Source organism: Phascolarctos cinereus, unplaced genomic scaffold (assembly GCF_003287225.1).
Source record: "Phascolarctos cinereus isolate Bilbo 61053 unplaced genomic scaffold, phaCin_HiC Scaffold_2;HRSCAF=192, whole genome shotgun sequence".
Classification (NCBI taxonomy): domain Eukaryota; kingdom Metazoa; phylum Chordata; class Mammalia; order Diprotodontia; family Phascolarctidae; genus Phascolarctos; species Phascolarctos cinereus.
Genome location: NW_027555625.1, coordinates 312,668,835 through 312,695,367, shown reverse-complemented (window position 1 = coordinate 312,695,367; position 26,533 = coordinate 312,668,835). Strand labels below are relative to the sequence as shown.

Here is a 26,533-nt window from a genome sequence, read left to right as displayed (position 1 = left end):
CTGCTCTCTATATTGCGCCTCTGAAGGTGGGAGGGAGGGAGGAAGGGAGATGCTAGGCCTACTTTAGTGTCCTAAACGAGGGGATCAATGAGGGATGGACTAGAAACAGCACTGAATTTGGAGTCAGAAGGACTGAGGCTAGAATCGGAATGATGCTACTTGTGACCCGTGTAATTTTGGACAAATTAGTTCCCTTCATATAGGCCTCAGTTTCCTCATCTGAAATACAAGGGGCTTGGTACCTTGGTACAAAGTAGATTCCATGTCTAAGCCCTGTGAAGATTAAATACCTTTTTAAAAAATCTGATCCAGAGACATAGGATGAAAGCCTTCCCCATGGAAAGCAGAGTTTTCTGCCAACTCCAGCACTATTCAAACACAAACGCCTGGCCATGGCTACTCTCTGGCAGTTAATGGAAGTGGAGAGGATGCATTGGAGAAAAAAATATTAGTTTTAAAAAGTGGCTATTTTCATGAATTAATGCATGAATAATCATTTATTCAACACTTACCAGATACTGTGCTAAGAAATAAGGACTCAAATTTAAAAAGCATGGCAGTCCCTTATATTCTAATGGGGAAAGAAGACATTTGGGGACGTGGCTACGGAGGGCTCTTGGTCTGGGAAGTCACAGGGATGAAGAATGGAGCCATAGAGAAAGACTGACTCGTCCTTTCTGGGATTGTTCCCGGAGCTGGAGATGGAAAGCTAAGGGGATGGAGTATGAGAAAGCTGCAGAGCAAGATAGTGGGTCTAGGCTGATATTGGAAAACCCTCACCCACCAGGAGCCCCTCAGAACAACTGTCTCATCATCTGTTCTCTGGAAGCAAGATTCATCATTGAAGTTCCAAATTTGGCTGCTTTTTTTAAAGTGTTGTTTTTATCAATCATGTTGGAATCTACTTAATATTCTCTTTGCTCATCATAATGGGGTACGCTTTATTTCCAAATCATTTTCAATCAATCAATAAACCTAGCAGGTGCTTAATAAATGTTGATTGATTGATTGATTGATCAATTGTTCATCATTATGGGGCTCACTTTACTTAAATTTTTTTTAAGTTCTATTGCAAAGATGGCAAAGAGCTAAGAGAGAAAACTGAGCTCTGTCCGATTCATTCCCTTTTGAGGGTCAACTCTTCAAACTGACCTGAGAGCAATTTTAATAATGACAACCAGCTATTTCTCCCTAGGTCCTATTAAAATCAGCTGCCACAAAATCCTGAAGTGAGGAGTAAAGGGGGGGTGAGGGCGGGGCAGCAGAATTGAGTACCCTGTGGCATTAACTCCCTTAAGCTCTAATTTGCCTGATTGTGTCACAGTATTTATAAATTTGGTGCTAAGTAATGAGGGCTGGGAGCAGATGGCCTCTGAGACCCATTTTAGCACTCCCTCTGCTTTGATCCTAAGCCCTCCTGCAATACTACTTCACCAGGTTTTTTGCAAAGAAATGTGAAATGGGTTTATGTCCATACTCATTTCTTCTCTGCTTGATGCCTGAAGCCTAAGGAGACTATATGAGTGTTAGTATTTGCCAGAATTCATTCTTTCAGGCATATAGACATGAAGATTTTACTGTGGGTTTGCTCCAGGTTCTATTTTCTTCCCTAACCCCTTGGCATGCATAGGTCCTTCCAGGATCCTGTTTTCCCAACCTGCAGTGGGATTAAAGATCTCCTCTCAGCCAGCTAGAAGAAAAAGAAATCAGTATGGAATGCTGCTCATTCCCACCCCCTCCCCTGAAATGGCAGAAATGGCCCCCTGAAAGGGTTGAGGGGGCCCCTAGAGGAATGTGAACTGTGCTCCCATCCCATCCTTGGAAATGTCAGAGGGTCCCCCTGTGGAAGGACAGGAAGGAGGGCCTGGAGCTGCAGGCTTCCCAGGTCCTTGGCTTCAGATATCAGGAATAGAATGATCCATGGAAGTATGCAGCAGGGTCGGAGAAAGCCTGGGAACAATGAAAGACAGCAGGGATTGCAAAAAGCTTTCCTCAGAGAACCTTTCATGATACGAATGTGGCTCTGCATTTGCTTTAATACTTCTGAAGCTTTCGTGTGTCCTGGCATTTCCTCCCAGCTCCCTTTGGAAGATGGACAGGCAAGTGATAGGATCACCGCCACCCCTTGGGCTTACAGATTAGACACTGGTGGTGCCCAACTATGACATCACAGAAGTCCTACGTTTTCTTCTTCTGATAACAAACAGCCATGGAATGTCAAAGTTGGAAGGGACCTTAGAGATCACTGACTTTAACCTCTTTATCTTACAGATGTGGAAACTGAGGCTAAAATAAGCAACTCGTGAGTGGCACATCTGGAACTTAGCCCCACATCTCCTCCCTCCCAAACCAGGGAACTCTTCCTACTCTATCAGATTGCCTCTTATCTCCACCTAGCCCTTCTTCATCATCAATAAAGACAGCCTGCATTCTGTTACCTTACCACCTTGCTTTAACCTAGGAGGCAAGATTGGTCAGTAAAAACAAGCCCTGTCATAGGAGGCAGGAGACTTGGGTTCATGTCCTGTCTCTGCCCCCAATTGTGGATGGTCTTCAAGAAGTTACTCCCTAAAGTTCTATATTCTAAAGATGCCTCCCAACACTGACCTTTGATTGGATGCTGAAGAATTCTCCATAGCTATTAGGTAGGGTGAAGAAAGGAGTGGAGGGGAGAAAAGGTCTCCTTACTTTTTAATCATGTGCTCATAAATCACTGTGGGGATGATGGTGAGGGTGATTACATTTCCAGCTGTGGCCAGGATATCCATAATCTCTTTGCCCTAGAGCCAAGGGGGGGGGAGAAGAAAACGAAAAGTGAAAAACAATGACATTAGGATACTGGTAGGGGCAGCTAGGTGGCACAGAGGATAGAGTGCTAGGCTTGGAATCAGGAAGACTCATCTTCATGAGTTCAAATGTGACCTCCGGCACTTACTGCCTGTGTTACCCTGGGCAAGGCATTTAACCCTGGTTGCCTCAATTTCCTCACCTGTAAAATGAGCTGGAGAAGTAAATGGCAAACCACTCCAGTACCTCTGCCAAGAAAACTCCAAAAGAGTCAGATACAACTGATATTACTGAACAACAACAGATGCTTCTAACCAGGCTGCTGATTCCACTGCTAGAGTTATACAAAGATACACAAGATACTGTAGGGGCACACAAAACATGGTGGCATTGGTTGTAACTGACCTCAGATCATATAGTACATTAGAAATCAGTGGTGGGGACAGCTACGTGGTGCAGTGGATAGAGCACCGGCCCAGGATTCAGGAGACCTGAGTGCAAATCTGGCCTCAGACACTTGACACATAGCTAGTAGCTATGTGACCCTGGGAAAGTCACTTCACCCCATTGCCTCACAAAAAAAAAAAAGAAGAAGAAGAAGAAGAAAAAAAGAAATCAGTGGCCCCTACTTCCAGAATGCTAGCCTCAGAGTCTCATCCCCAAATCCCAGGTCTCCTACAGGGCCTGAGAAGTTTTGCAAAGACAATATTTCCTTACCTTTCTGTCTCTCTCCACCTTTCTAACCCCCAAATGTAGAGAAGAAACTGAAGTAAATGAAGACTTCACACTGTCTGGATCTCATATACAGCCTGCCAAAGTAACTAGGGCTCATGTGGGCTTGTCTCAACTCTACCCAACTGACTAGAATCAAGTCAAGGTCGGGAGTGGGAAAAGTGTGGACAGAGAGAGGAAGGCACACTGAGAAAACGAGTGCATCTTAGCTCTTGCAATTCAACAAGCAATTATTATGACATTACTGTGTGGGAAACACTGGGTAAGGGCTGAGGGAGGTAAAAAGTTTAGAATACATGTTGTCTTGAAACCCATCATTCGTTGGTTGGACAGGTACAGGTACCACAAATAAAAACCATATCTGCCCCAAGGAAAAGCGCCCCCTCCTCGGCCTACCCTAAACAAATCCACCCAACCTTGCTTGCTAAATCTCATGGGTTTTATTCACATGAAAGTCCCCCCAGACCCTGACTCAGAACTTATTTTTGTTTTATACACAATTCTAACAAGCTTGGGTATCTGGTTTCCCAGACTACAACACGTAAGGAGCAGCCAATAAAAAAATTAGAAGAGGGGGTGGAAAAAATGTTGTTTGCTATAGGCAAACACATACTGTCTTCAAGAAGTGACAGCCTGATAGTGAAGGAGACAGGGAAAAAATATGAAAATATGGTCTCAAGAAGTCTAGTAGCTGGAGGCAAATGAGTGCAGAGGCAAAGAAGTCCCTATATCTCAGTAATCCCCTACGACTCCTGGGTCACAGGCCAGCATAGTAACTTCTGCTTATAATAATCACTCTGAGCCTCCAGGAAAAAAAAAATAAAGGTTAAGTGTTTTAACTCACTCCAACAAAATTCATTTAGCACCTGCTATACATAAGACTCTGCTCTAAGCCTTGAATGGGGACTAAGCAGAGGAATGTTTAAGACAGAGAGTACGCTTCTCTGGAGAAAATGAAAGTTCCCTAAGGGAAGCGATGGTTTGGTTTTGTCTTTGTGTCCCCAGCAATCAGACAGTGTTTGGTACATAGGTGCTTCAAGAGATGGATTGGTACAGTGATGAGACCTCTGGCCTGGAAGTCAGAAAACCCAGGTTCTAGTCTCAGCTCCACTAGTTATCCAGTGTGTAACTCTGGGTAAGCTACTTCATCTCTCTAGGTCTCCATTTTTCTCCTATATAAAATGGTAATATTGGCACTGCTTACCTCCCAGGGCTGTGGGTAGGGCACCCTGAATACCTTGAGAGGCTAGATAAAAGTGAGATAAAAATAATCATAATAATCATAAAACAGAGGAGTTAAATCAACATGACTCCACAAACCTCCCCAGCCCCAATGTTCTCTGGTTCTAATATGTCAAGTTGTCTTCAAGCCCTGAGATTCTAAGATGTTTTGAGCTCCAACCACACACTTGGCCTCACACCTAGCTCTGGGTCATTTACACTCCAGTCTGAGCCTGGATTTCTAGGCCAGGAGCCTCACTCACATGGACGTTCTGTTACCCTGCTGAAGTTCCTGGAGGGGGTGAAGGGATGTTCTCCCAAAAGTTGGGCAGGATCAAGATGATGACACTCTTGGTTACAAGCAGCCCTAGTCAGTCATTGGGCTGGGCCTACCAGGAGCAAAGAGCCTATTCCAGAGCCCCTGGAATTTGAATCTGATTTTGCTTTTCACTATTGTCTATGGAACTATTTTTTTAAAGGAAGAAATATTAACAAGAAGGAAGGAAGAAGGGAGGGTAGAAGAAAAGAAGAATAGAGAGGGAAAGAAGGAAGGAAAGAAGGTAGAGAAAGGAGAGGAGAAAAAGAGGAGGAAGAGGAAGAGGAAGAAGAAGAAGAAGAAGAAGAAGAAGAAGAAGAAGAAGAAGAAGAAGAAGAAGAAGAAGAAGAAGAAATTTACTGTATTCCAAAGTGATTCAGGAACAGCATTCCCTCTGATTAAAACAGTGACAGCAATACAGAATCTCTCACATTCCAAAAGCACTTTCTGGTTACAGAGGGCTTGCACATCCATTCTCTCATCTGCACCTCACCACAGCCCTGGGGAGGAGGCAGGGGAGGAGTTACTAACATTCCCACCTCCCCTCCACCCCTCACTTTATTTATGTGGTTTGTTTTTACATAACAAACGTATACAGATTACTCCTATTGCCTCTTGTTACAAGGTATCTCTTGTAACAAAGTAAACTAGCAGCCTCATTTGAAAGGGCATGAAACATCTCACATCTGTAGCACTGCCCACCCCATATGTTTTTAATGAACAGAAATCTGTTCTCTCCTTCCCATCCCTCGACCTCCCAGAAAAAGAGAAAAGAAAAAAGGAAATTTCTTGTAGAAAAAAAGGCAAATTTCTTTTAACAAATATGCAGTCAAGCAAAACAAATTTCCTCCCTGTTTGTACACACGTACACATACACACTCATCATGTCTCTGGAATGGATGCCCATGTTTCGTCATGGATCCTCTGGAATCGTGGATGGTCATTGCATGGATCGATCCTAGTTCTGTCAGCTTTCAAAGTTGCTTTGAGACTGCTCTGTCACCATATAAATGGCTCTCCTGGTCCTGCCCAATTCATTCTTCATTAGTTTAGAAAAGTCCTCAAAACTGTTCCTATCTATAATGTTGATGTTACACAGTATAAATGGTTCCTCTGCTTCTGCTCACTTCACCCTTTATCACCCCATTCATACAAGTCTTTCCATTTCTTTTGGAAGTTTCCTCATCTAGTTCCTCATTTCTCATTGCACAATAGTATTCCCTCGCATTCATAGGCCACAACTTATTCAGCCATTCCTGAATTACTGGACATCCTCTTAGTTTCCAGGTTTGTTTGGTGTTTTTGCTACTACAAAAACTGCTCCTATAAATACCCAGAAGAGAGCAAAGAGCTTTATGTACATTCCCTTTTACAAATGAGGAAACTGAGGTCTTGAAAAAGAAGTGACTTGATCAAGTTCACACAACCTATCAATGGCAGACATAGACCTCGAATCCAGGTCTTGTGAGTACCTAGCCAGGGGTGTTTTTTCTTGATACCTCAAGGGAGAAGGCCCCTGACTTACCTTCAGTCCAATGACATTCTGCCCATTCACTTCACAGATATAATGATTGGTGAGGAGCCCATTTCGAGCTGCAGAACTGCCTTTGACAATAGAAATGATTTTCCCCTTCCTCAACACAAAGCCCACAAAGCCGTTGCTGTCTTTGTTCAGGGTGACAGTCCGCTGGAAAGGCCTAGAATGGAGACAGCAGTGAGATGGGATGTCTGGCACCAGAGGGAGCACCTAACTGCGTAGTCTGGGGCTCTGGCCGGCTTACCTGTCCCTCACGATCATGACGATCTTCTCAGCTGAGGCTTTCTTCACCACTTTATGGGCCTTTTCCGAGCTCCACCCCGCACAGTCTTTCCCATTAATTTGCAGAATCTGGTCCCCAAAGCGCAGGCCTACGAGGGAGGCCGGAGTATTGGCCTGAACCAATTGGACAAACAGGCCCTGTGGGAGGAAGACCCACTTGACCTACAGAACTGGGGTTCCATCCAGCCCAAAACATCTGCTGAAACTGGCTCAGGGGTCAGGGCTTGCAGGCGCATAGATTGAGAGAGGAAAGGGCCTTGGATCACCTAGTCCAACCTCCTCCGCATTTTATAGATGAGAAAAGTAAGGCCCAGCACATGTAAAGGCTTGCCCCAAGGTCACAGGGTTTCTGAGTACAGAGCAGGAATCTGAACTTAAATTATTTTACTCTGTATCTATCATTCTCTCTATTTCAAGATGAGGCAAAAGGCAAAACACCTGGGATGTCTTTTGGGTCAGATGCGGGGGAGAGCTAGCAGGGAGTGGCAGGGCCTTATCACTGCCACATATGCCCCAGCCTCTCCCTCACCACACACCCGTATTGCCCCTTTTGGGTCTTTCTTTGCTTTGATCACATGATCAAGATGTCTACAGCTGCAAATGTAATGCTATCCTAGGATGGGCAGTTATGGAGTGAGAGAAATGTCAGCATGGCCCGGGACATAGAAGATTTCAGTTCAAGGCTCCACCATTTAACTGATTCCAGAACAGCCAGCAAGTCACTTCCCTTTCTTTAAGTCCTCAATTTTTTCATATGTAAAATGGGAGTAAAAAATCTCCATCCTGCCTTCTACACAGGAGCATTACAAACCTCAAATGAGATAATGTATATAAAGAACTTTGTAGCCACAAAATAGTGGATGCGTGTGTGTATTGGCTAACATTTATCTAGCACCTCCTCTGTGCTAGGCCCTGCCTTTAAGCACTTTACAAATATTATCTTATTTGATCCTCGCAACTACCTTAGAGGTTAGGTGCTATTATGATCCCCATTTTACAGATGAGGAAAGTGAGACAGACAAAGGTTAAATGACTTTCCCAGAGTCACACAGCTAGTAAGTGTCTGAGGCTGAATTTGGACCCAGGTCTTCCTGACTCTAGGCCTAGCCCTCTATCCACTACACCATCTAGCTTCCCCAAACATCTGTACATGTCACTCTCACACATATCAAATTAAACTCCAAAAATTAGAACTCACATATGTGTGTACATATGCATTATAATCTTGAACAAGAGCCAATTATAATTTTGAACAAGAATCAAAGTACCCGGATTCCTATGACCAGCAGCAAAGTAATACCCAGAGATTTCTAGCTCTGGCCCTATTCATTAAGAGATAGACACAGATGATGCTAGAGTCTTATATTTGGAGTCAAAAGAAACTGTTTTGAATCCCATTGCTACTTACTCCCTCTATTAAGCAAAATGTCCCACCACATCTTTAAAGTGTGTGTATGTGTGTGTGTGTGTGTGTGTGTGTGTGTACTAGATGACCTCTAAGGACCTTCCAAATCGAATTCTCTGATCCCAGGAAAATGAGGAAAGCTCAGTGATAATCTAGGGAGAAGGGGCCAAAATCTCTGGGGACTCCTATACCACCTTAGCAGAAGACCCTGTCATCCTTTCCCCTTTCCCAGAATCTCCCACAGTGATGGCCTAAGCTGGCGGGGAGCTCCGTGAGCCCCCTTTCCCAATACCTTGTCAATGGCTTGCAGACGCAGCCCCATCTTCCCCTTCTCATTCTTGCACAGGTGGATCTCTCGTACGCCTGGCTTGATCTCAGCTCTTCGGATGCCCAAGTTATTTCCAGTCACTGGGGCTACCATCTGACCTTGTACAGTGGGAGTGGCCACTTGCTGTAAGGATTTGTCAAATAATCAGTGTCAGTGTGGGTACCTAGAAGAGACTATTCTCTTCTATTTGCTAATTGTGACGTGGCGGGGATGGAGAGTGGAGAGTAAGCTGTGGTTAAAAGCAGGGGAAAAGATTGCCTTTCTGGGTAAGATAAGGAAATGAAGCTTCTGGGGTCAATCACACTTGGTGGCCCCACTCAAAAGCAAAACATGGGAGACGTAGGCCCAGAAAGTATAAATTCCTCTGAATGGCCACTGGAGGGCAAAACATCCCCATATTCCTGAGAAGCTGCATGCAGGGGCATGTGTGTGTGTGTGTGTGTGTGTTGTGTGTGTGTGTGTGTGTACGTGCGGCGCGCGCGAGCTACATAGCAGGATGGAAGGATGTGACAGGATTATGGGTTTGGAAGCGGAAAGGGCCTTAAAGGCCACAATTTTGTAGGTGAAGAAATCAAGGCATAGAAAGGGTAGGTGATCTTCCCAAGGTCCCATGGTTAGTGTCTAAGGTGGATCAAGTTTAGCCCCAGAGGCTGACAAACCTAATAGAGAAATTTGCAGAGGAAACATCTCCCCTTGCACCAGATGCTAACCTATGTATGGAGTGCACTGAAGCCTGGCCCAAGGTCTGCATAGTCTAGTGGTGACTCCCTTGGAAGTAAGGTCAATTCCAGGCCTTTCTCGAGGCTAAACCGAAACCTCAAGGTCCCAAGAACCAATGAACCTTTGAGTCTGGCTAGCATCCAGGACCAGAAAGGATGCTATTCTTTGAGTCTTCGTCCAGTCTAGGGCCCCGAATCTTAGAAGGAACAAGTCACAGTGTATTCAGAAGATGGAGACCAAGGAGTGAAGGGATTCAAAGTCATGTCAAGTGAGGAAATGTCAAAGGAACTAGAAATATTTTAATTCTAAAGAAGAGAAGAGGGGCAGCTAGGTGGCACAGTGGATAGAGCACCGGCCCTGAAGTCAGGAGTACCTGAGTTCAAATCCAGCCTCAGGCCAAACACTTGACACTTACTAGCTGTGTGGCCTTGGGCAAGTCACTTAACCCCAATTGCCTAAAAAAAAAAAAAGAAGAAGAAGAAGAGAAGACCTAGCAGGACTATGACCATTATCTTTAACTATCCGAAGGGCCATCTTGGGAAAGAAGGATGAGGACTTGTGGCTCCAGAATCTAGAACTAGGATCAACTGGGAAATATTACAGGGAAACAGATTTCAGCTCAATATAACATGAGAAATTGCCTATTGACAGTTAGAGCTATCCTAAAGTGGAATGGGCTACTACAGGAGACAGCAAGCTCCTTCCCCATCACTTGAGGTTTTCCAACAGAAGCGAGACAACCACCCCTTCTCAGGGTTGTTGCAGTAGAGATCCGTGCTCTCAGGTCCAGGTTTAACTATGTTCTGAGGTCTCTCTTGACTCCGAGACTCTAGGATTCTGTGGATTAAAGCTGGGCTGGGACTTTGGAGGTTGCTTTATACCAGGACCTTCCTCTGACCCATCCTAATCATCATTTGGATTTTCTCCTGGTGCTGAGCCCAGATTCCAGAGGTCAGAGGGGACCCTTCCTCTCTGAATGAAGCACTGCCAAAGGGACAGCAGGAGCTAAATAAGAAATACCAGCACCAGGAATGATAAAAGCAAGAAGGAAGGAAAGAAGATGACAGCCAAGAAATGCAGAAGCCCCTCTAGGCCAGGAGCAGGAACTGAAGCAGCAGGGAGGGAGGGAGGGAGCACCTCCATACCCTGTGCTTAGCTGAAATAATCCAGACAAAGATACCCACATTGTCGCTTTCTGGAGTCAGGGACAGGTTGTCTTGGACTTCTTGACTTGAGAGAGAGAGACCCATGTAACTTTCTAATTCAGCCAAATTTGGGTACAGAGCTAAGAGGGGAATAGAAGAGAACAGAAAAACACAATTTACACACACACAGCTGTCCCTAGTGCCAATAGCCTTTGAATCCAACAGGCATATTAATATATTAAGGAATACACACACACGTGCACGCACACACACACACACAATTAAGTTTATATTAAGGAATATTGATATATACATACATATATATACATATATGTATATATATATATATATACATATATGTATATGTATATATATATATATACCCATATACATATAATCACATTTATATTAAGGCATGGTGATATATTTCTATATATTGTTTATCTATTTTATAATATTAAATAATTTTAATTTATTCTATAATTTATATATGATACATAAGTTTTATAATTTAAATTACATAAATAGCTATTTATCTATCTATATCTATTGATCTATCTGGCTAGATCTATAGATAGATAGATAGATAGATAGATAGATAGATAGATAGATAGATAGATAGATAGATAGAAAATGAGCCCAAGGCTGAAAGTCAGGAATCCTAGGTTCCAAGCTGGCCTCTGCTAGTTGACTTCTTAAGTGACTTGGGAAAACTATTTTTCCCTAAGACTCAGTTTCCTCATCTGTGAAATGAGTATGCTGGATTCAAGGGATTTTTAACCTGAAGTCTGTGAACTTTTTATTTTAAATATTTTGATAATTGTGAGTCATTACAATTGGCTTCCTTTATAATCCAAATTTTAAAAAAATTATGCATTTAAGAACATTATTCTGAGAAGGGATCCATAAATTTCCAAACCACCAAAAGAAGTCCGTGATAGAAAAAAGGTTAAGAACTCCTGGTATCTCTAAGACCCTTCCTAGCTCTGACATTGCATATTCCAAGGTTCCTCTCAGCTCTGACATCCCATATTCTAAGTTCTCTCCTAGTTCTAACATTCCGTATTTCAAGGTCTCTCCCAGTTCTGACATTCCATGTTCTGTCAGTTCTCTAGAAGAATTCAATGGGACATACAGCAAGGGAATGGATCCAGCCACAAGATCTCAGCTGAGCATACAGGACTGTGAATAGACCTTGGACAATATCCCTGGGCTCCCAACAAACTGAGAAGTAGAAGGACTAAAAACAAGGAGAGCTATGACCCCAGGAATGAATAAATGATTGAAAAAGCACTTATTAAGTGCCTCCATGAGCATTGTGTCTCTGTGAACTAACCCTGGCACCGATTTATTACCTAAAGGGGCTGAAGCTGACAGAGGTATATGTGGGTATGACTTGGAATCCAAGTCTATCCTATACCTTACACCACACCCCAGCTGGACCATGCATTTACTTTCTCTTACCCATAGACTTATCCTTCCAGCAGCCAGCCAGGTATTTTAGCAATCTAAGGCACCTCCTCCTCCCTCCCTAGAATGAGCTAGCATCCTGGTTCAGTGCTTCTTAAACTGTCAGTCATGACCCTTCGGGTCTGAAGTGGTCACAAGTGAAAAAGTTGAAGAAGCTTTGGACTGTAACTTACTGGGTTGTGAGGATGAGGTTTCCTGGGCTGGGAGGGCCAGCATCTTGGGAATCACAGAAGCCTGAGCCTGCAAAAGACGAGAAACATCAATAAGAAACTCAGTTCTCATGCTCCTGGGTTCCTTCATGTGAAAGGGTCAAAGTGAGCTCCAAGTTGGGGTTCCTTGAATTCCTGAGAAGTTCATATCTAGCCTAGAACCAATGGAGAATGATGGAGTAAGGAAGACCCTAGGAGGCAGCCCTAAAACTGATCTAAGGCCCTTTGAAGGTATGACTAGGTGGCATATGTCTTATTCCAAATCATAAAAGGTCACAAACAAGAAAGGTGATCGAACAGGGAAGGAAATAAAAACCCTATCATCTGAAAGAGTTGAGTGGGATGCATAACTTAGAGACACTTAATAGGGGGATTGGGGAGCTGTCCTAAAAGATTTGAAGGATTGTTGATGAGGAAGAGAGATGAGACTTTTTCTCCTTGGCCTTGGAGGACAAAACTAAGACCAGTGGGAGAAGGGAGGAAGTTGGAGTGGGGCAGGTTTCAGCTCAACATACAGAACTTCCTAACATTAGGAACTATCCAACAATGGAATGAATGAGTTGTCTCAAAAAGAAGTCTTCGAGAAAAACATTAGCTAGCATTTATATACAGTAGCACTCTAAAGTTTCAAAAATATTTTACATGGCTTATCTTGTCTAATCCTCACAACGATCCATCCAAGGAGGTACTGTTGATACCCCATTTTGCAGATGAGAAAAATGAGGCTAGAAAGGTAAAGTGACTTGCCCAGGGACATACAAATAGTGTAAGTTGGCTGAGGCACTATTTGAGCTCAGGGCTTCCTGGCTCCTAGTACAACATCGCTAGTGCCACCTTGCTCCCTCAGAAGCTGAATGACTCCTTGCTTGAGGGTGTTGTAAAGGGGATTCCTGTCTCTTCCAGTTCTAACATTCGCTGGCTCCTTGATCTACTTAGAAGGCATAAAGAAGCAATGATATAATAGAAAGTACTGGCCTCAGAACCGTAAGACCTGGATCTCCATTCCAACTCTGCTGCGTATTTCCTATGTGAGTGTAGGAAAATCACGTCCTTTCTTTAGACCTCAGTTTCCTCAGCCTGTAAAATTAAGACCAGAGATAATCTCTATGGTCCTTTCTAGCTCAAACTCCTATGAATCTAAGAGTTTTAAATGTCCCCTAAAAATGGGATCTTGGGATCTACTCTTCACCCAGTGACATATGAGGGTAGAAGAAAAGATTTAATAACTGAGAAGTATGCCAGACATGGTGATACATGGCTGTAATCCCTGGTAATATAGGGAGGCTGAGCTTGGTGGATTATTTGAGCTTGGGAGCTGGGAGTTCTAAGGGGAGAGAGCTGCATAAGGAGAGGCAAACTAGTCCAGGTCAATCAATTGATAAGCATTTATTAAGTACCTACTATATGCCAGACATTATGCTAAGCACTGAACAGAAGCAGCAGGTCAAAGTTTCCATTCAATAATTGTATAATACTTTTAAACCTTAACATGCTACGTAAATGCTAACCATTAGCTATTAGTGAGATTGGGCTCATAAGTGGCCAGTGCACTTCCATCCTGGGTGAGATAGGAGACTTAGTCTTAAAATAATAAAAATAACTAAGGTCAACCTCACTATAAGATGCCCATGCCCCACCTTTTTCCTCATTTCCTAATATCACCCCTTTGACTGGAGTTTGACCTTTCTGCATCCCCTTGACCCAGCACTGGCACCTGGGATTCTCATGTGTTCCACCCAAGTGCTCCACAGACTTCTTCAGCTTCCTCCCTACACCTCACCCTTTCTTCATTCTTTCTGGGCTCTGCCCGAGGCAGTTTACTAGTTTTGTTGCTACTAAAGGACAGTGTCCAATAACCTCACTAGGAGCCAGGCCCATCCCAGAGCTGGTTGTCACAAGATGTCCAGGGCTTAAGGAAACATTACCTGATAGAATTTGTCTACCTTCAGGTCTTCTAGCGATGGGTATAGGACAGACATGGTGGTGTCCAATGAGTTACCTGTGGAACAATAGTAAATACAACGTGCTATGAGATAAAGCCAGAGAGAAAAGACAAGATTATAGAGCATCGACTAATGGTAAATATGGCCCAAGGCTCTGCTGCATAGAGGCTAGATCTGGAGTAAGGAAGACTTGTGAGTTCAAATCCAGCCTCAGACACTTACAAACTGCATGACACTTGGACAGATCATTTAACCTCTGTTTGCCTTGCTTTCCTTATCTGTAAAATGGGGATAATAATGATACCTACCTCCAAGGGTTGTTGTGAGAATAAAATGAGTTACTATTTTAAGTGCTTTGCAAATCTTAAAGTGCTATGTAAATAAATGTTAACTATTATTAAAGAATACTGGGGAAAAGGTGTAGGAGTTGATTGCTATCTTAAGGACTGTCATTGGGAAGAGACATTTGACTTCACAGGGTCATAGATTTAGAGCTGGAAGTGAATTTAGAGTATAATCTAGTCCTACACTCTGATATTACAGATGAGGAAATTGAGACTCAGAGAGGTTTAGTGATTTGCCCAGGGTCACTTAGATGTATTACATGCACAAGTAATAAATACCAGCTCCAGAATTTGAATCTAAGTTGTCTGACTACAAATCTGGAGCTCTTTACCCTGTTCCAAGCTCCTGCATCAACTTTATGAGCAGAACAAGGAGCGGTAGGCAGATACGAGAGAGACCTTACTCATCTTAAGAGGCTAAAACCTTTTTTGAACAATTATTAAACTTTGTAGAGGGACTTCATATTGGGGTCATAAGGTGGATTGGATGGACCTAGAAGCAATAGATTCTGCACCTATCCATCCATCTCTTGAGATGTAATATTTCCTTATTTATTTATTTTTAGAATTTTGAATTCCAAATTGAGATGTACTGTTTTCAATAGTTACACCTCCCAATAATATTTCACACTTTTATAATACATTAGGCTTTGTACAGCACTTTACATGCATATCTTATTTGACCTTCATAATAACCCTGGAATGATCCAATTGTGTCATCATCCCCATTTTAGAGATGACAGAAGTTATGTGTCTTGCCCGGGGTCACATAGTTAAAATGTATCAGAGACTAAATCTGAACCCAGACCTTCTTGAATTCAGCATTCATTGTTATCTATTACCTAGAATCCTAGGTTAAGTATGCTGCAATTTCAAAGAAAGAATTCTTCATTCCTAATCTCCCATCTAAATAACAAACCCAAAACATACCATACAGAGGTAGAATCAAGTGCCAAGGATAATGATCTCATAAGACGTCACCTCCACTGGGGTTTTGAGTGAGGGGGTGAGCTATCATTTTGAAAGGTTACTTCTTTTGGAACTTCCTAATAAACCCTAAATGTACCGCTAGGCAGAATACCATGGCTGTGTGACCCTGGGCAAAACACTTAACCTCTATTCGCTTCAGTTCCTTATCTGTAAAATGGGGACATACTGAAGAAGGAAGTGGCAAACCACTCCAGTATGTTTGCCAAGAAAACCCCATGGACAAAGTCCATGGGTTCACGTAGAGTTGGACGCAAGTGAATGACTGAACAATCACAGACAAGAAGACAGAGTACCAAGACAGTTGTACTCAGTGATCAATGGGGACAAAGTTTATTTGCATACTAAAACTAAATGTGGGAAAGGAACTTTGAGGTCTCAAACAAAACTGAAAATCTGTTCCTGGCTGTCTGGCAAGTCACTTAAACTGCCTCTCCTTCCCCAAAAAAGACTGAAAATCTGCACGCATTTCTTCAGTTGCTTCTCCAGGCTGCCTGTGGAACTTAAGCTCTGTTTTGGTTTGGTTTCTTTCAGCTGTTCAACAGGCAACAGAATCATAGAAAAACGGCTGGATTTGGAATTGGAAGACCTGAGTTTGAATCTTCCACCTGCTCCTCATTTCCTGTATGACTTTAAACAAGATGCTTCAGCTCTCTGGGCCTCAGTTTCCTCATCTGTAAAACTGGGGGGAGGGGGAGAAGTTGGACTATGGCTTCTGAGGTCCCTTCTAGCACTAAACCTGCAATCTCATGACAATAGAGAATCATAGCAGATCTAAGACACATTAGAACATAGAATAGCAGACTTGGCCTTAGAAACAATCTGTAGAAGAGGAAATAAGCCCAGAGGGAGGAAGCTCACTAGTAGGCAATGAGAATCTGGCTTTGCTGGGTCTCCTGTCCAATGCTCCTTCTATCATATTTCCTTTCTTATTCTTCCCTTAAAACAGGTCAACTAACACAAAAATGTTATTATAATTTTATTCTGAAATAAAAATGTTCATCCTATCTCTAGGTGGCACCTAGAAACAGTTAGGTGACACAGTGGATTAAGCACAGAGCCTGCGGTAAGGAAAACCCAAGTTTAAATATGTCCTCAGAGGGGGCAGCTAGGTGGAGCAGTGGATAGAGCACTGGCCCTGGATTCAGGAGGACCTGAGTTCAAATTCAACCTCAGGCACATAACACTTACTAGCCATGTGACCCCAGGCAAGTCACTTAACAACAACAACAAAAAAAAGGGAAAAAAAATAAGGTAAATATGTCTTCAGACACTGGCTAACTGTATGACCATATCACTTATCCTCACTTTCCTCATCTGTAAAATGGGGATAATGATCACTATTGATTAGAGAAATGCAAATCAAAACAACTCTGAGGGGATCATATCACACCTATCAGATTGCCTCACATGGCAAAATAGGAAAATGATAAATGTTGGAGAAGATGTGGGAAAACTGGAACACTAATGCATTGTTGGTGGAGTTGTGAATTCTGAGAGCAATTTGGAACTATGCCCAAAGGACTATAAAAATGTGTATGCCCTTTGACCCAGCAATACTACTTCTAGGGCTGTATCCCAAAGAGATCATAAAAACAGGAAAAGGACCCACATGTACAAAAATATTTATAGCAGCTCTTTTTGTGGTGGCAAAGAATTGGAAATTGAGGGGACGCCCATCAATTGGAGAATGGCTGAACAAGTTGTGGTGTATGAATATAATAGAATACTATTTTGCTATAAGAAATAATGAGCAGGCAGACTTCAGAAAAACCTGGAAAGACTTATATGAACTGAGTGAAATGAGCAGAACCAGAAAAACACTGCATACAGCAACAGCCATATTGTGCGATGACTGACTTTGATAGACTTAGCTCTTCTCAGTAATGCAAAGATCTTAGGCACCTCCAAAAGACTCACAATGGAAAATGCTGTCCACATCCAGAGAAAGAAATTTGGAGTCTGAATGCAGATGGAAGCAGACTATTTGCTCTCCTTTTCTTTTCTTGTTTTGTTTTGTTTCTTCTTTCTCCTGGTTCCTCACATTAGTTCTAATTCTTCTTTACATCATGACTAATGCGAAAATATGTTTAATAGGAGTGTGTTTGTAGAGCCCATATCAGATTGCATGCCGTCTTGGGGAGGGAGGTGGGAAAAGAGGAGGAGAAAATTTAAAACTCAAAATCTTATGGAAGTGAATGTTGAAAACTAAAAATTAAAGAGAATGGGGATAATAAAAGCACCTACCTCGAAGAGCTGATGTGAGGATCAGTCTGTAATTTGTAAATAGATCATTGTAAAGCATTTAGTACAGACCGATGTAAATGTTAGCTATTATTATTATTAAATGAGATAATAATTGTAAAGTATTTAGAACAGTACCCGGCACATAGCAAACATTGCGTGTTAGTTATCATTATTATTAAAATTAGACTTTTGTAAAGCGTTTAGCACAGTGCTTAATACATGCATATTTCCTTTCTTCCTTTCTTTGCCTTATGGCTAAAAAAAAATGCACTGCACTAATTGACCCAGCTTGATCCTTTGAGGTATTCTTAAATTCCAGTCCTTCTATTAATTTTATTGAATATCAGACATTGGTCAGATCTTTCTCTAAGCAGCCATAATCGTCACTGTCACATGAGGTACGTGGAACAGGCCCCAGAGTACTCAGGGTTTGGAGCTGTGACCACTAAGTAAGCCTTTAGCTGTCCCTTGGCTCACCCACAGGATCAAAGGGGAAAACAAAACCCAAAGATAAGAGGCTGGGGTGGGGGGGCTGCCTTTGATTTTCTGAAGGGCAAACAGGTGATGGTTATACTTTAAGCTGGCTGCCCCTCTCTGAGAGTCAAAGGTGAGAAGACATGGGCAGGACCAGAAATTCTGCTTCTTTTTAAACTCTCTGAAAGTCCTAGAATAACAGATTAGGAAGGGATAATAGAGTTTCTCTAGTCTACAGCCCAAAACATTGTTCTACCTGGCTAAGGATGTAATGCCCAAGTCAGTTCTCTTACACCATAGTTTCCCCCACCTATAATCAATCAATATGAAACAGATCAGACACCTACCATATTCTCAGCACTATAGAACCCTGGTTCTATAGAACTGAATAATACAGAACTGATTATATAGAACTGAGAACAAACTTCACAGAATAAATCCCCTTAATAAAAGGAATTGTTCTGTAAAACTTGGGCTCAGTCAAAAGGCTGGACTCGAGATCCTAGAAGGCCACATGTGGCCTTGAGACTGAAGGTTCCCCACTCATGACTATCTAGCATGCTGTAGGCATTTAATGGGCAGTTAGGTGGTGCAATGGACCAGTCATTTAGCCATTCAGAGGCAGATGGGGCCTGGGATCAGGAAGATCTGAGTTCAAATCCAGCCTCAGACACTTACTACCTATGTGGCTTTGGCTAAGTCACTTCATAACCTAATCCCCTACTCCTAAGTCTTCTTACACCTTCTTACACTTCTTCCCTGCCATATATTCTTCTCTGATCCAGTGACACTAGCTGTTTTCTGAACAAGATATTCTGTCTCTTAGCTCCAGGAATTTTCTCCGGAAATTCCCCATTCCTGAAATATTCTCCCTCCCCATCTCTGCCTACTGCCTTCCCTGGCTTTAAGTTTCACCTAAAATCCCGTCTTTTCCCAGAAGCCTTTTCCAATCTTTAACTCTAGTGCCTTCCCTCTCTTAATTGTTTCCCAAATATCCTGTATAGAGCTCGTATGTACATAACTGTTTGCTTGTTGTCTTCCCCATTAGACTATGAGCTCCTTGAGGGCAGAGACTGTCTTTTGCCTCTCTTTTTTTTTAATCCCCAGAGTTTAGCTCAGTAACTAGCATAGAGTGGCACTTAATAAATGTTTATTGACTGACTTAACCTCTGTTTGCCTCTCTTTCCTCACTTGTGGGATAATGGGGATAACGATGGCACCTAACCCTAATGGTTGTTGTAAGGATCAAGTGTTGTTGTGGTTCGTCCTTTATTCTTGAAGAGGACCATGGCGTCTGAAAGATGATGCCATGACTTACAAGTGAACTGTATTTAAGTGAGGGAGGGCTGTGTAAGGTCATCAGCCTCACTTAATTCTCGGGAGTCATCTGGGTCCAGGAGCACGATATAGATCAGGATCACTGGAGGTGGCCCCCAAGGATCAAATGAGATAACATTTATAAAGAGCTTAGAACAGAGCCTGGTACATAGTAGGTACTTAATAAACACTTGTTTCCATCTTTCCTTCCTAGCCTCTGCCTAAAGCTCTCCAGTGAGGGGAAGGCCCCTCCTCCCCTCTTAGGTAGCCCTTTGCCTTTGGAGATAGCTTGAATGTTAAGAAGTTCTAAGTTCAGAGCAAGCCTTAGCTTGTGTCTTTGTGCCCTCTGCCCATTGCTTCTGGTTTCGCCCTCTCATCTATTCCCTCTTCCTCACGATGCCTTTTCAAATACTAGAAGCCAGAGTGATCACTCAATTTACTTTAATCTAACTAATTAGTATTAAGAATCTATTTTGTGCAAAACAGTATGCTAGGTGATGGGGATACAAAGACATAAAAATGAAGTTAATCCCTGCCCTCAAGAAGCTTACATTCTTATAGAATAAATGGGAGACAAGATAGGATTAAAAGAAATATACGTAGTTTTTCACAGCATGACTACTAGGGAAGCGTTTCGCATGACTACACGTGTATAACCTGTATGGGTTGCTTGCCTTCTCAATGAGGGTAGGTGGGGAGGGAGGAAGGGAGAAAATCTGGAACTCAAAGTTTTAAAAACAAATGTTAAAAAAAATTGTTTTCACATGCAACTGGGAAATAAGATATACAGGCAACGGGGTATAGAAATCTATCCTGCCCTACAGGAAAATTGAAGGGGAAGGAGATAAGAGAAGGGGAGGAGAGATAGAAGGGAGGGCAAATTAAGGGAAGGAGTGTTCACAATGCATGCCATCTTGGGGTGGGGGGAGGGACGAGATGGGGAGAAAATTTGGAACTCAAATCTTGTGGAAGCGCATTTGAAAACTAAAAATAAATTAATTAACTTTTTTTTAAAAAGGCCTTTAGGACTTAGAAAACTGTAAGGAGTTTATAACACTCTTCCTGTCTTACCTGTTATAGCCAAAGACCCAACGCCTTGCTAATGCTGAGGCCATGAGGCCATGCAGAAACGTAGTCAAAGCTTTGTTTGGCTCAATCTCAAATGTCTCATCTACTGATTTGTTGGGTTTTTGTTTCCATTAAATTTAATAGGGTTGAAAGCATGTGGAAGAATGTGGTTTTCAAGAATGAAAGCAACAACAACGAAATTTTTAAAAATGGGAAAAAATTATTTAAAAAAGAAGATTACATTCTACTGAGATGGGGGTGGGCAGAGGAATCCAGCATGTATATGGATACATAAATGTAAAGTATAAGCAAAGTAATATACAATTACTTAAAGTGGGAGAAAATGTAGGAGGTGGTACTCGAGTTGTGCCTTGAATGAATCTAGGTGAGGGATATACAGGAACAGCTAGCAGGCCATTTTGACTAGAACAGAGAATATATAGAAGTCAGGAAGGAAAGATGGAAGGAAGGGAGGAAAGATGAAAGGAAGGAAGAAATGAAGGGAGGGAGGAAGGGAGGGAAGGAAGGAAAGATAGAAGGAAGACAAGAAGGAAGGAATCCCCTGGGTTCAATACTACCTGTGTGACCTTTGGCAAGACACTTGACCTCCTTGTGCCTCAGTTTCCTCATCTGCAAAATGAAGTTCACACTAGAGAGCCCCTAATGCCCTTTCCAAGCTCTTAGTGTGAGCTCCTATGACTAGGGCAGAGTAAAGCTAGACTTTCTTCCCTAGTCTTGGACAGTGGCCCTCTTTTATTGCCAACTAAAAGTGAGTTCGATTTTTCTGGCTGCCTGATGGCATAATGTTGACAGATGGGTTGGCACTTTCCCAGCAAAGTCTTCCTTGACACACCCAGGCTTTACTGTTCTTCCCTTCCTCCTGTTTTCCTACAGTGCACTCTGAGCCTCCTCTTTACCCTCCACAGTCCATAGCTGTATAAATGGAATCCCAATCCAGTCCTTATCTGTGTAAATCATACTGCGTATCAAAAAGGCAATTAAGCTCCTTGAGAATAGGGAGGGGATGATTTCTGGTTTGGTTCCTAAGTGCCCTCCCCCACTGAGGGGTCTCGAAAGGTACATGACTTGCCCCAAGCCTTGACATGCCTCTTGCCCTTGCAATTTCCGAGAGAGAGAGAGAGAGAGAGAGAGAGAGAGAGAGAGAGAGAGAGAGAGAGAGAGAGATGGGCCTCCAAGCCACCCTGGCAGCAAGGGGCATGGGGACTACAGGGGTGGTGGGGGCTAAGAGAGAGTCCTCATTTGCAAGGCAGGTCACCATACAAAGTGGGGCTTTGCAGACCTAGGACAGCCTTTAGGCCTATGCTGAGTGTATAAGGGCCTTAAAAGCTGAGATCATGGGGCCATGAAGTCAGGAAGGGTAAGACTAGTCTATACTAAGAAGGAGAGATTCCCAAAGAATTTCCCCTTCTCTATGGAAAGTAAGGACCAGGCTCACATGGTCAGAGTCCAGTAGAGACTGACCATTCTAGGTACCACCTAGTTTAGGTAGGGTACAGACAAGCTGAGATGGCTGAATAAGATGCAAGGTGAGCCTACTACTCTCTCCTCTTCAGAATTCCCTCTATCATAGAAACCTGCACGCAGACTCTGATCTCTCCTCTGGGTCCTCCAAGCCTCTAAACTGAAGGAAGGTGTATAAAAGGATAACAGTAAGAGAAGGAAAGGTTAAGGTCCTTCAGTAAGGCATCCAGGGACATGGCCAGTCTTAAAGAGGCTGGAATCAAATTTCCAATACCACCATTCTCTAAGGCACATTCAGGGGTGTGAGAGGTACTTTAAGGTCCATTCCTAGCCCTAACCTCTTTGGTAGCCTTCCACCCCCAGCCACACCTAGTAAGACAACCAAGCCTCAGGAGTCCTATTCCCACTGCCTAAGGAGGCAGGGAGAGGGAGCTCGGGGAATTTCCTCTCTACACTGGGCCTCCCATTTCTGCACCCACTGAATAGAACGTGTGTATGTGGAAGAAACATTCTAACCACTCGCTGTAGAACCTTGGGCTCGGCATTCCCTATCTCTGGGCCTGAGTTTCCTCTTCCAGGAAAAAGGGAATTAGACTAGATGATCCCTTCAGACTCTGACAGTTCAAGTGATAAGGCCTCTTCCGCCTCTGATACTCTGTTCTGTGCTCTGACGTTTGGTCTCTGAGGCCTAATATTCTAAGGGCCCCTTAGCAGCTTTGGCTACCTATGAGTCAATGGAATGCAAGAATTCATTCTTCAGAGCTCCAGGTCCTAGGAGCTAAGGACACTTACAGAGTGCCTGCTGGAATTCAGCTGGGATAGCAGAAGGAAAGAGATCGCTTTCCTAGCCGCAGCTTGTCAGAGATAGGAGGGGCCTTAGAGTGCATCTAATCCATCCCCGCCATTTTACCGAGAAGGGAACTGAGGCCTAGAGAGAAATAATTTGCCCAAAGTCAGCTAGCAAGTTGGTGACGGAGGTGTGTTCTCCTGACTGCCAGGTCAGGGCTCTTTTTACCACACCCTCTATGAGCACCTGCTAATTCAAGGCACTTCTCGGAGATACCAAGCTATGGGGTCCTTTGAGGTTAAGTAAAACCAAGGAATTCAGCATACACTAGCTGCTCTGAATACCATTCAGGGGCTGGGAGAGGTGGGAGCATTCAGGGAGGTTGGAGCAGGGAGGAAATGTTGGTATGACTGAAAAAAAAATCCTTTGAGGAGTCTCCACAGTGCACTCTCGAACTAGAAGGGCCCTCAGGTCATCTATTCAAAAGTCTAAAACAGAAAGGTTCTTGCCCATAGTAAAATTCGCAGCAGAGATTCTAATATCCTTGGAAGCCAGAATTCCCAAATCCTTTGGATATAAAGGCCACTTGCAAATTGGGTCCTCTAACCCACTTCTAACTCACTTCTAACTCACTTCTAACCCTATTCTAACTCTCTCTCTCTCATCTCCTCGCCACCCCCCCCCCCCCAGCTCCATATCCAATCTGTTGCTATGGCCTATCTATTTTATCTTCTTGACATTTCTCTCTTCTCCTCTGACACTTTCACCAGCTTGGTGCAGGCCCTCCTCACTTATGGTTGGTCTCCCTTCTACAAGTCTCTCCCTACTCAGCTGTCAAAGTGATCTTCCCAAAGTGCAGGTCTAGCCAGGTAACCAGGTCACCCTCCTACTCAATAGCCTCCAATGTTTCCCTATCACCTCCAAGATCAGCCATAAAAATCTGTTTGGTGTTCAAAGCTTTCATAGCTTGTCCCCTCTCCCCGTCTTTCCGGTCTTCTTATACCTTGTACCTTACACCTTCCCACATACTGTGAGATTCAGCAACACTGACTTCCTTATTGCTCTTCTAACCAGAAGCTTCATTTCCTCATTGACTCAGTATAGATTGTTTTTGTTTCAGTCATGTCTGACTCTTCGTGACCCCATTTGGGGTTTTCTTGGCAAAGTGCTTGGCCATTTCCTTCTCCAGCTCATTTTACAGATGAGATAACTGAGATAAACAGAGTTAAGTGAGTTGCCCAAGGTCACACAGCTAGTAAATGTCTGAGGTCAGATTTGAATTCAGGTCTTTCTGACTCCACGCCCGGTGCTCTATCCACTGAACCACCTTGCTGCCCTTCATCTCCCTACTCTGGTCATTTTTACTGGCTAAGGTGTGAGACGTAGAAGGGGGATGGAAGATGTCAAAAGGAGCCTAATTAACTGGAGAGTTATAGCCGAAGTTGTGACTAGGTCATCTGTGTATTCATCATCATCCCTGAAACCACATGAAATTTTCAACGGGGAAAAAGACATGGATAGAGAGAAACACAAATAGAGACACAGAGTGAGACAGAGACAGAGATATTCTTAGGTAGGAAAGGTGGTTTCTCAAAATGAAATGAGATTTGAAAAGAAAAGGAAAAACAGCTCACCATGGTCTGTTTATCATCATCCTGACTAAAATATTAACTGAAAAAAAAAACCCAAACCATTATCCAAAAAAGCCCATAGCTACAGATTGTATGAAAGTGTGGAAAGATCTCTGGCCAGAGAGTCAGGAGCCCTAGATTCTGATCTTTACTGTGTCACTAATTGTGGATGATCTTCCTTTTTCTGGACTTCAGTATTGTCATCTGTAAAATGGGGGGACTGGGCTGCATGAATGTCCAGCTTTGACTTTCGAGGAATACATTTTTTCTTCCTTTTTTTTTTTTAAATGAAGTGCGGCCTTCTCACACAGAGGAGAGAAATATCACAGGCAAGGGTGAGCAGCAAGAAACAGCTTGCTTTGGGGTTTTGTTGGGGGGGCGGGTGGGGTGGTAGTCTGTGGATTACGGCAGCGCGGACATCGAAGGAGGAACCTATTAGAGGAAATCGGAGTACCGGCAGCACACCGCTGGCCATTTGGGGCTAATGGAAAGAAAGGTTGGCTCCACCACAGCCCTTTGCTTCAAAGCCCCGAGCCCTTCAATTCAAAGTACCCTTTTCTGGAGCTGGGGAAGCAGAACACAACCTGAGAAAAAAGACGATATCAGTGCCCACTCTCACCGCGCTATCAATATTTAATCCACATGATTCACATTTCAACCAGACGCTGGAGGCTGGTTAGATGGAGTTCAAAGCCCCTTTACTGACATTACCTACGGAATCCTCACCCTCCCCGCAGGAGAGGAGGGGAAAGGCAGGACTGAGCTTAGTGTGTGGTGGGAGGCGGGGAAGGTAAGAAGAAAAAGAACCAATGGGTGAGAGGAGAACTCGCAGAGAGGGCCAGAGGGCAGCTCTGTTCTTGGGGAGCGTGGGCACCCTAGGGAGACCTGATCAAATAATGCTAGAGAGGGGGAGGGGGAAGAGCAGCGGGAAACAGGAGAGAAAGAGAGAGAGAGAGAGAGAGAGAGAGAGAGAGAGAGAGAGAGAGAGAGAGAGAGAGAGAGAGCGCGAGAGCAAAAAGTAAGGGGGAAGGGGGAGGGAGAGTAGGAGGAAATGAGGAGAGTAGAGAAAACAAGAGGAAAGGGGGGAGAAAGGGAGAGGAGGGGAGGGGAAAGGGAGGGAGAGCAGAAGGAAATGAGGGGAGGAGACAGGAAAAGAGGTGAGGGGAGGGAAAGCAGAAGGAAATGGGGGAGAAGGGAGAGCAGGGGGTAGGGGAAGGAAAGCGGGAGGTAAAAAGAAGAAAAGGATGGGAAGCTGAATGAAAAGAGGAAGGAGGAGGAGGGAGAACAGGAGGAATAGAGGAGAGGCAGAAAGAGGGAAGAAAGGAGAGAGAGATCAGGAAGGAAAGAAGGAGAATGGTCGAAGGCAGAAGGGGAAGGTGAGAGGAAAGAAGGGAAAAGAAGAAGCAAGGGAAGTCAGATAAAAGGAAAAAAGGGGGAGGAGAAAGAAAAGAGAAAAGAATTGAGACCAAGAAAGGTTGTGAGAGGAGGGGGAAAGGGGGCAGGTTCTTCAGCCATCAAGTTCCACTTCTAGTCAAAGTTAAGAACCTTGCTGTTGAAGGGTCTTTAAATGACTACAGCTTTTCATAAGGGAGCTTACCTGAAGAGTTGGGGCTGGGACTGGTCTACTCTCCTTTCCTTTCCTCTCCTGCTCCCAGAAAGGTCTGTCCTCCTCTCAGGAAGTCTCTATGCTTTATTTTTCCAGCTGAAGTTCCTCCTGGATGCTTGCCCGAAGTTGGGAGGGGCTGGCCTGGCTCTACCCATAGCTGATTTATGACTTGCTCAGGGGAGGGGCCCTGGGATGCCGCAGGTAAAGGCTAGTTGTCAAATCACTTTCTGAATGATGTTCCAATTTTAACTCTCAGGGGCGTGATGAGATTAGATGTACTCTTTGGAGTATCTCCCCTTTAGGCAAGGGGAGATAGGATTGCTTTGAGTTGTGTGGTCTTGGGCAAGACACAGACTCTGTTTCTCAGTTTCCTTCTCTTTAAAATGAATGAAATAGAATAAAAGATCTTTAAGGCTCTTCCCAGTTCTAAGTATGTGTCCTGCCTTTGGTTTTGATATCTCCTCTTTTCAAAGAGCTCAGAATTTAGGATGGGTC

The 26,533-nt window shown here is 43.5% G+C and overlaps 1 protein-coding gene across 3 annotated transcripts; it reads right to left on the bottom strand.

Moving 5' to 3' along the window:
* Positions 1-478: 478 nt before the first annotated feature.
* Positions 479-26,137, bottom strand: SDCBP2 (syndecan binding protein 2). Of its 3 annotated transcripts, XM_020990644.2 has the most exons (11): positions 26,030-26,043; positions 14,078-14,151; positions 13,128-13,229; positions 12,117-12,183; positions 10,513-10,613; positions 8,573-8,731; positions 6,838-7,013; positions 6,582-6,753; positions 4,724-4,765; positions 2,689-2,780; positions 479-1,950 (listed from the first exon to the last, which is right to left on the bottom strand). In XM_020990644.2, the coding sequence occupies exons 4-11, from the start codon at positions 12,157-12,159 to the stop codon at positions 1,896-1,898; spliced, it is 840 nt and encodes a 279-aa protein (XP_020846303.1). In that variant the 5' UTR covers positions 12,160-12,183; positions 13,128-13,229; positions 14,078-14,151; positions 26,030-26,043; the 3' UTR covers positions 479-1,895. The 3 variants fall into 3 exon arrangements, with proteins under 3 accessions (XP_020846303.1, XP_020846301.1, XP_020846302.1); XM_020990642.2 differs by lacking the exon at positions 13,128-13,229 and having other exon boundaries at positions 26,030-26,137; XM_020990643.2 differs by lacking the exons at positions 4,724-4,765; positions 13,128-13,229 and having other exon boundaries at positions 26,030-26,136.
* Between the last annotated feature and the right edge of the window lie 396 nt (positions 26,138-26,533).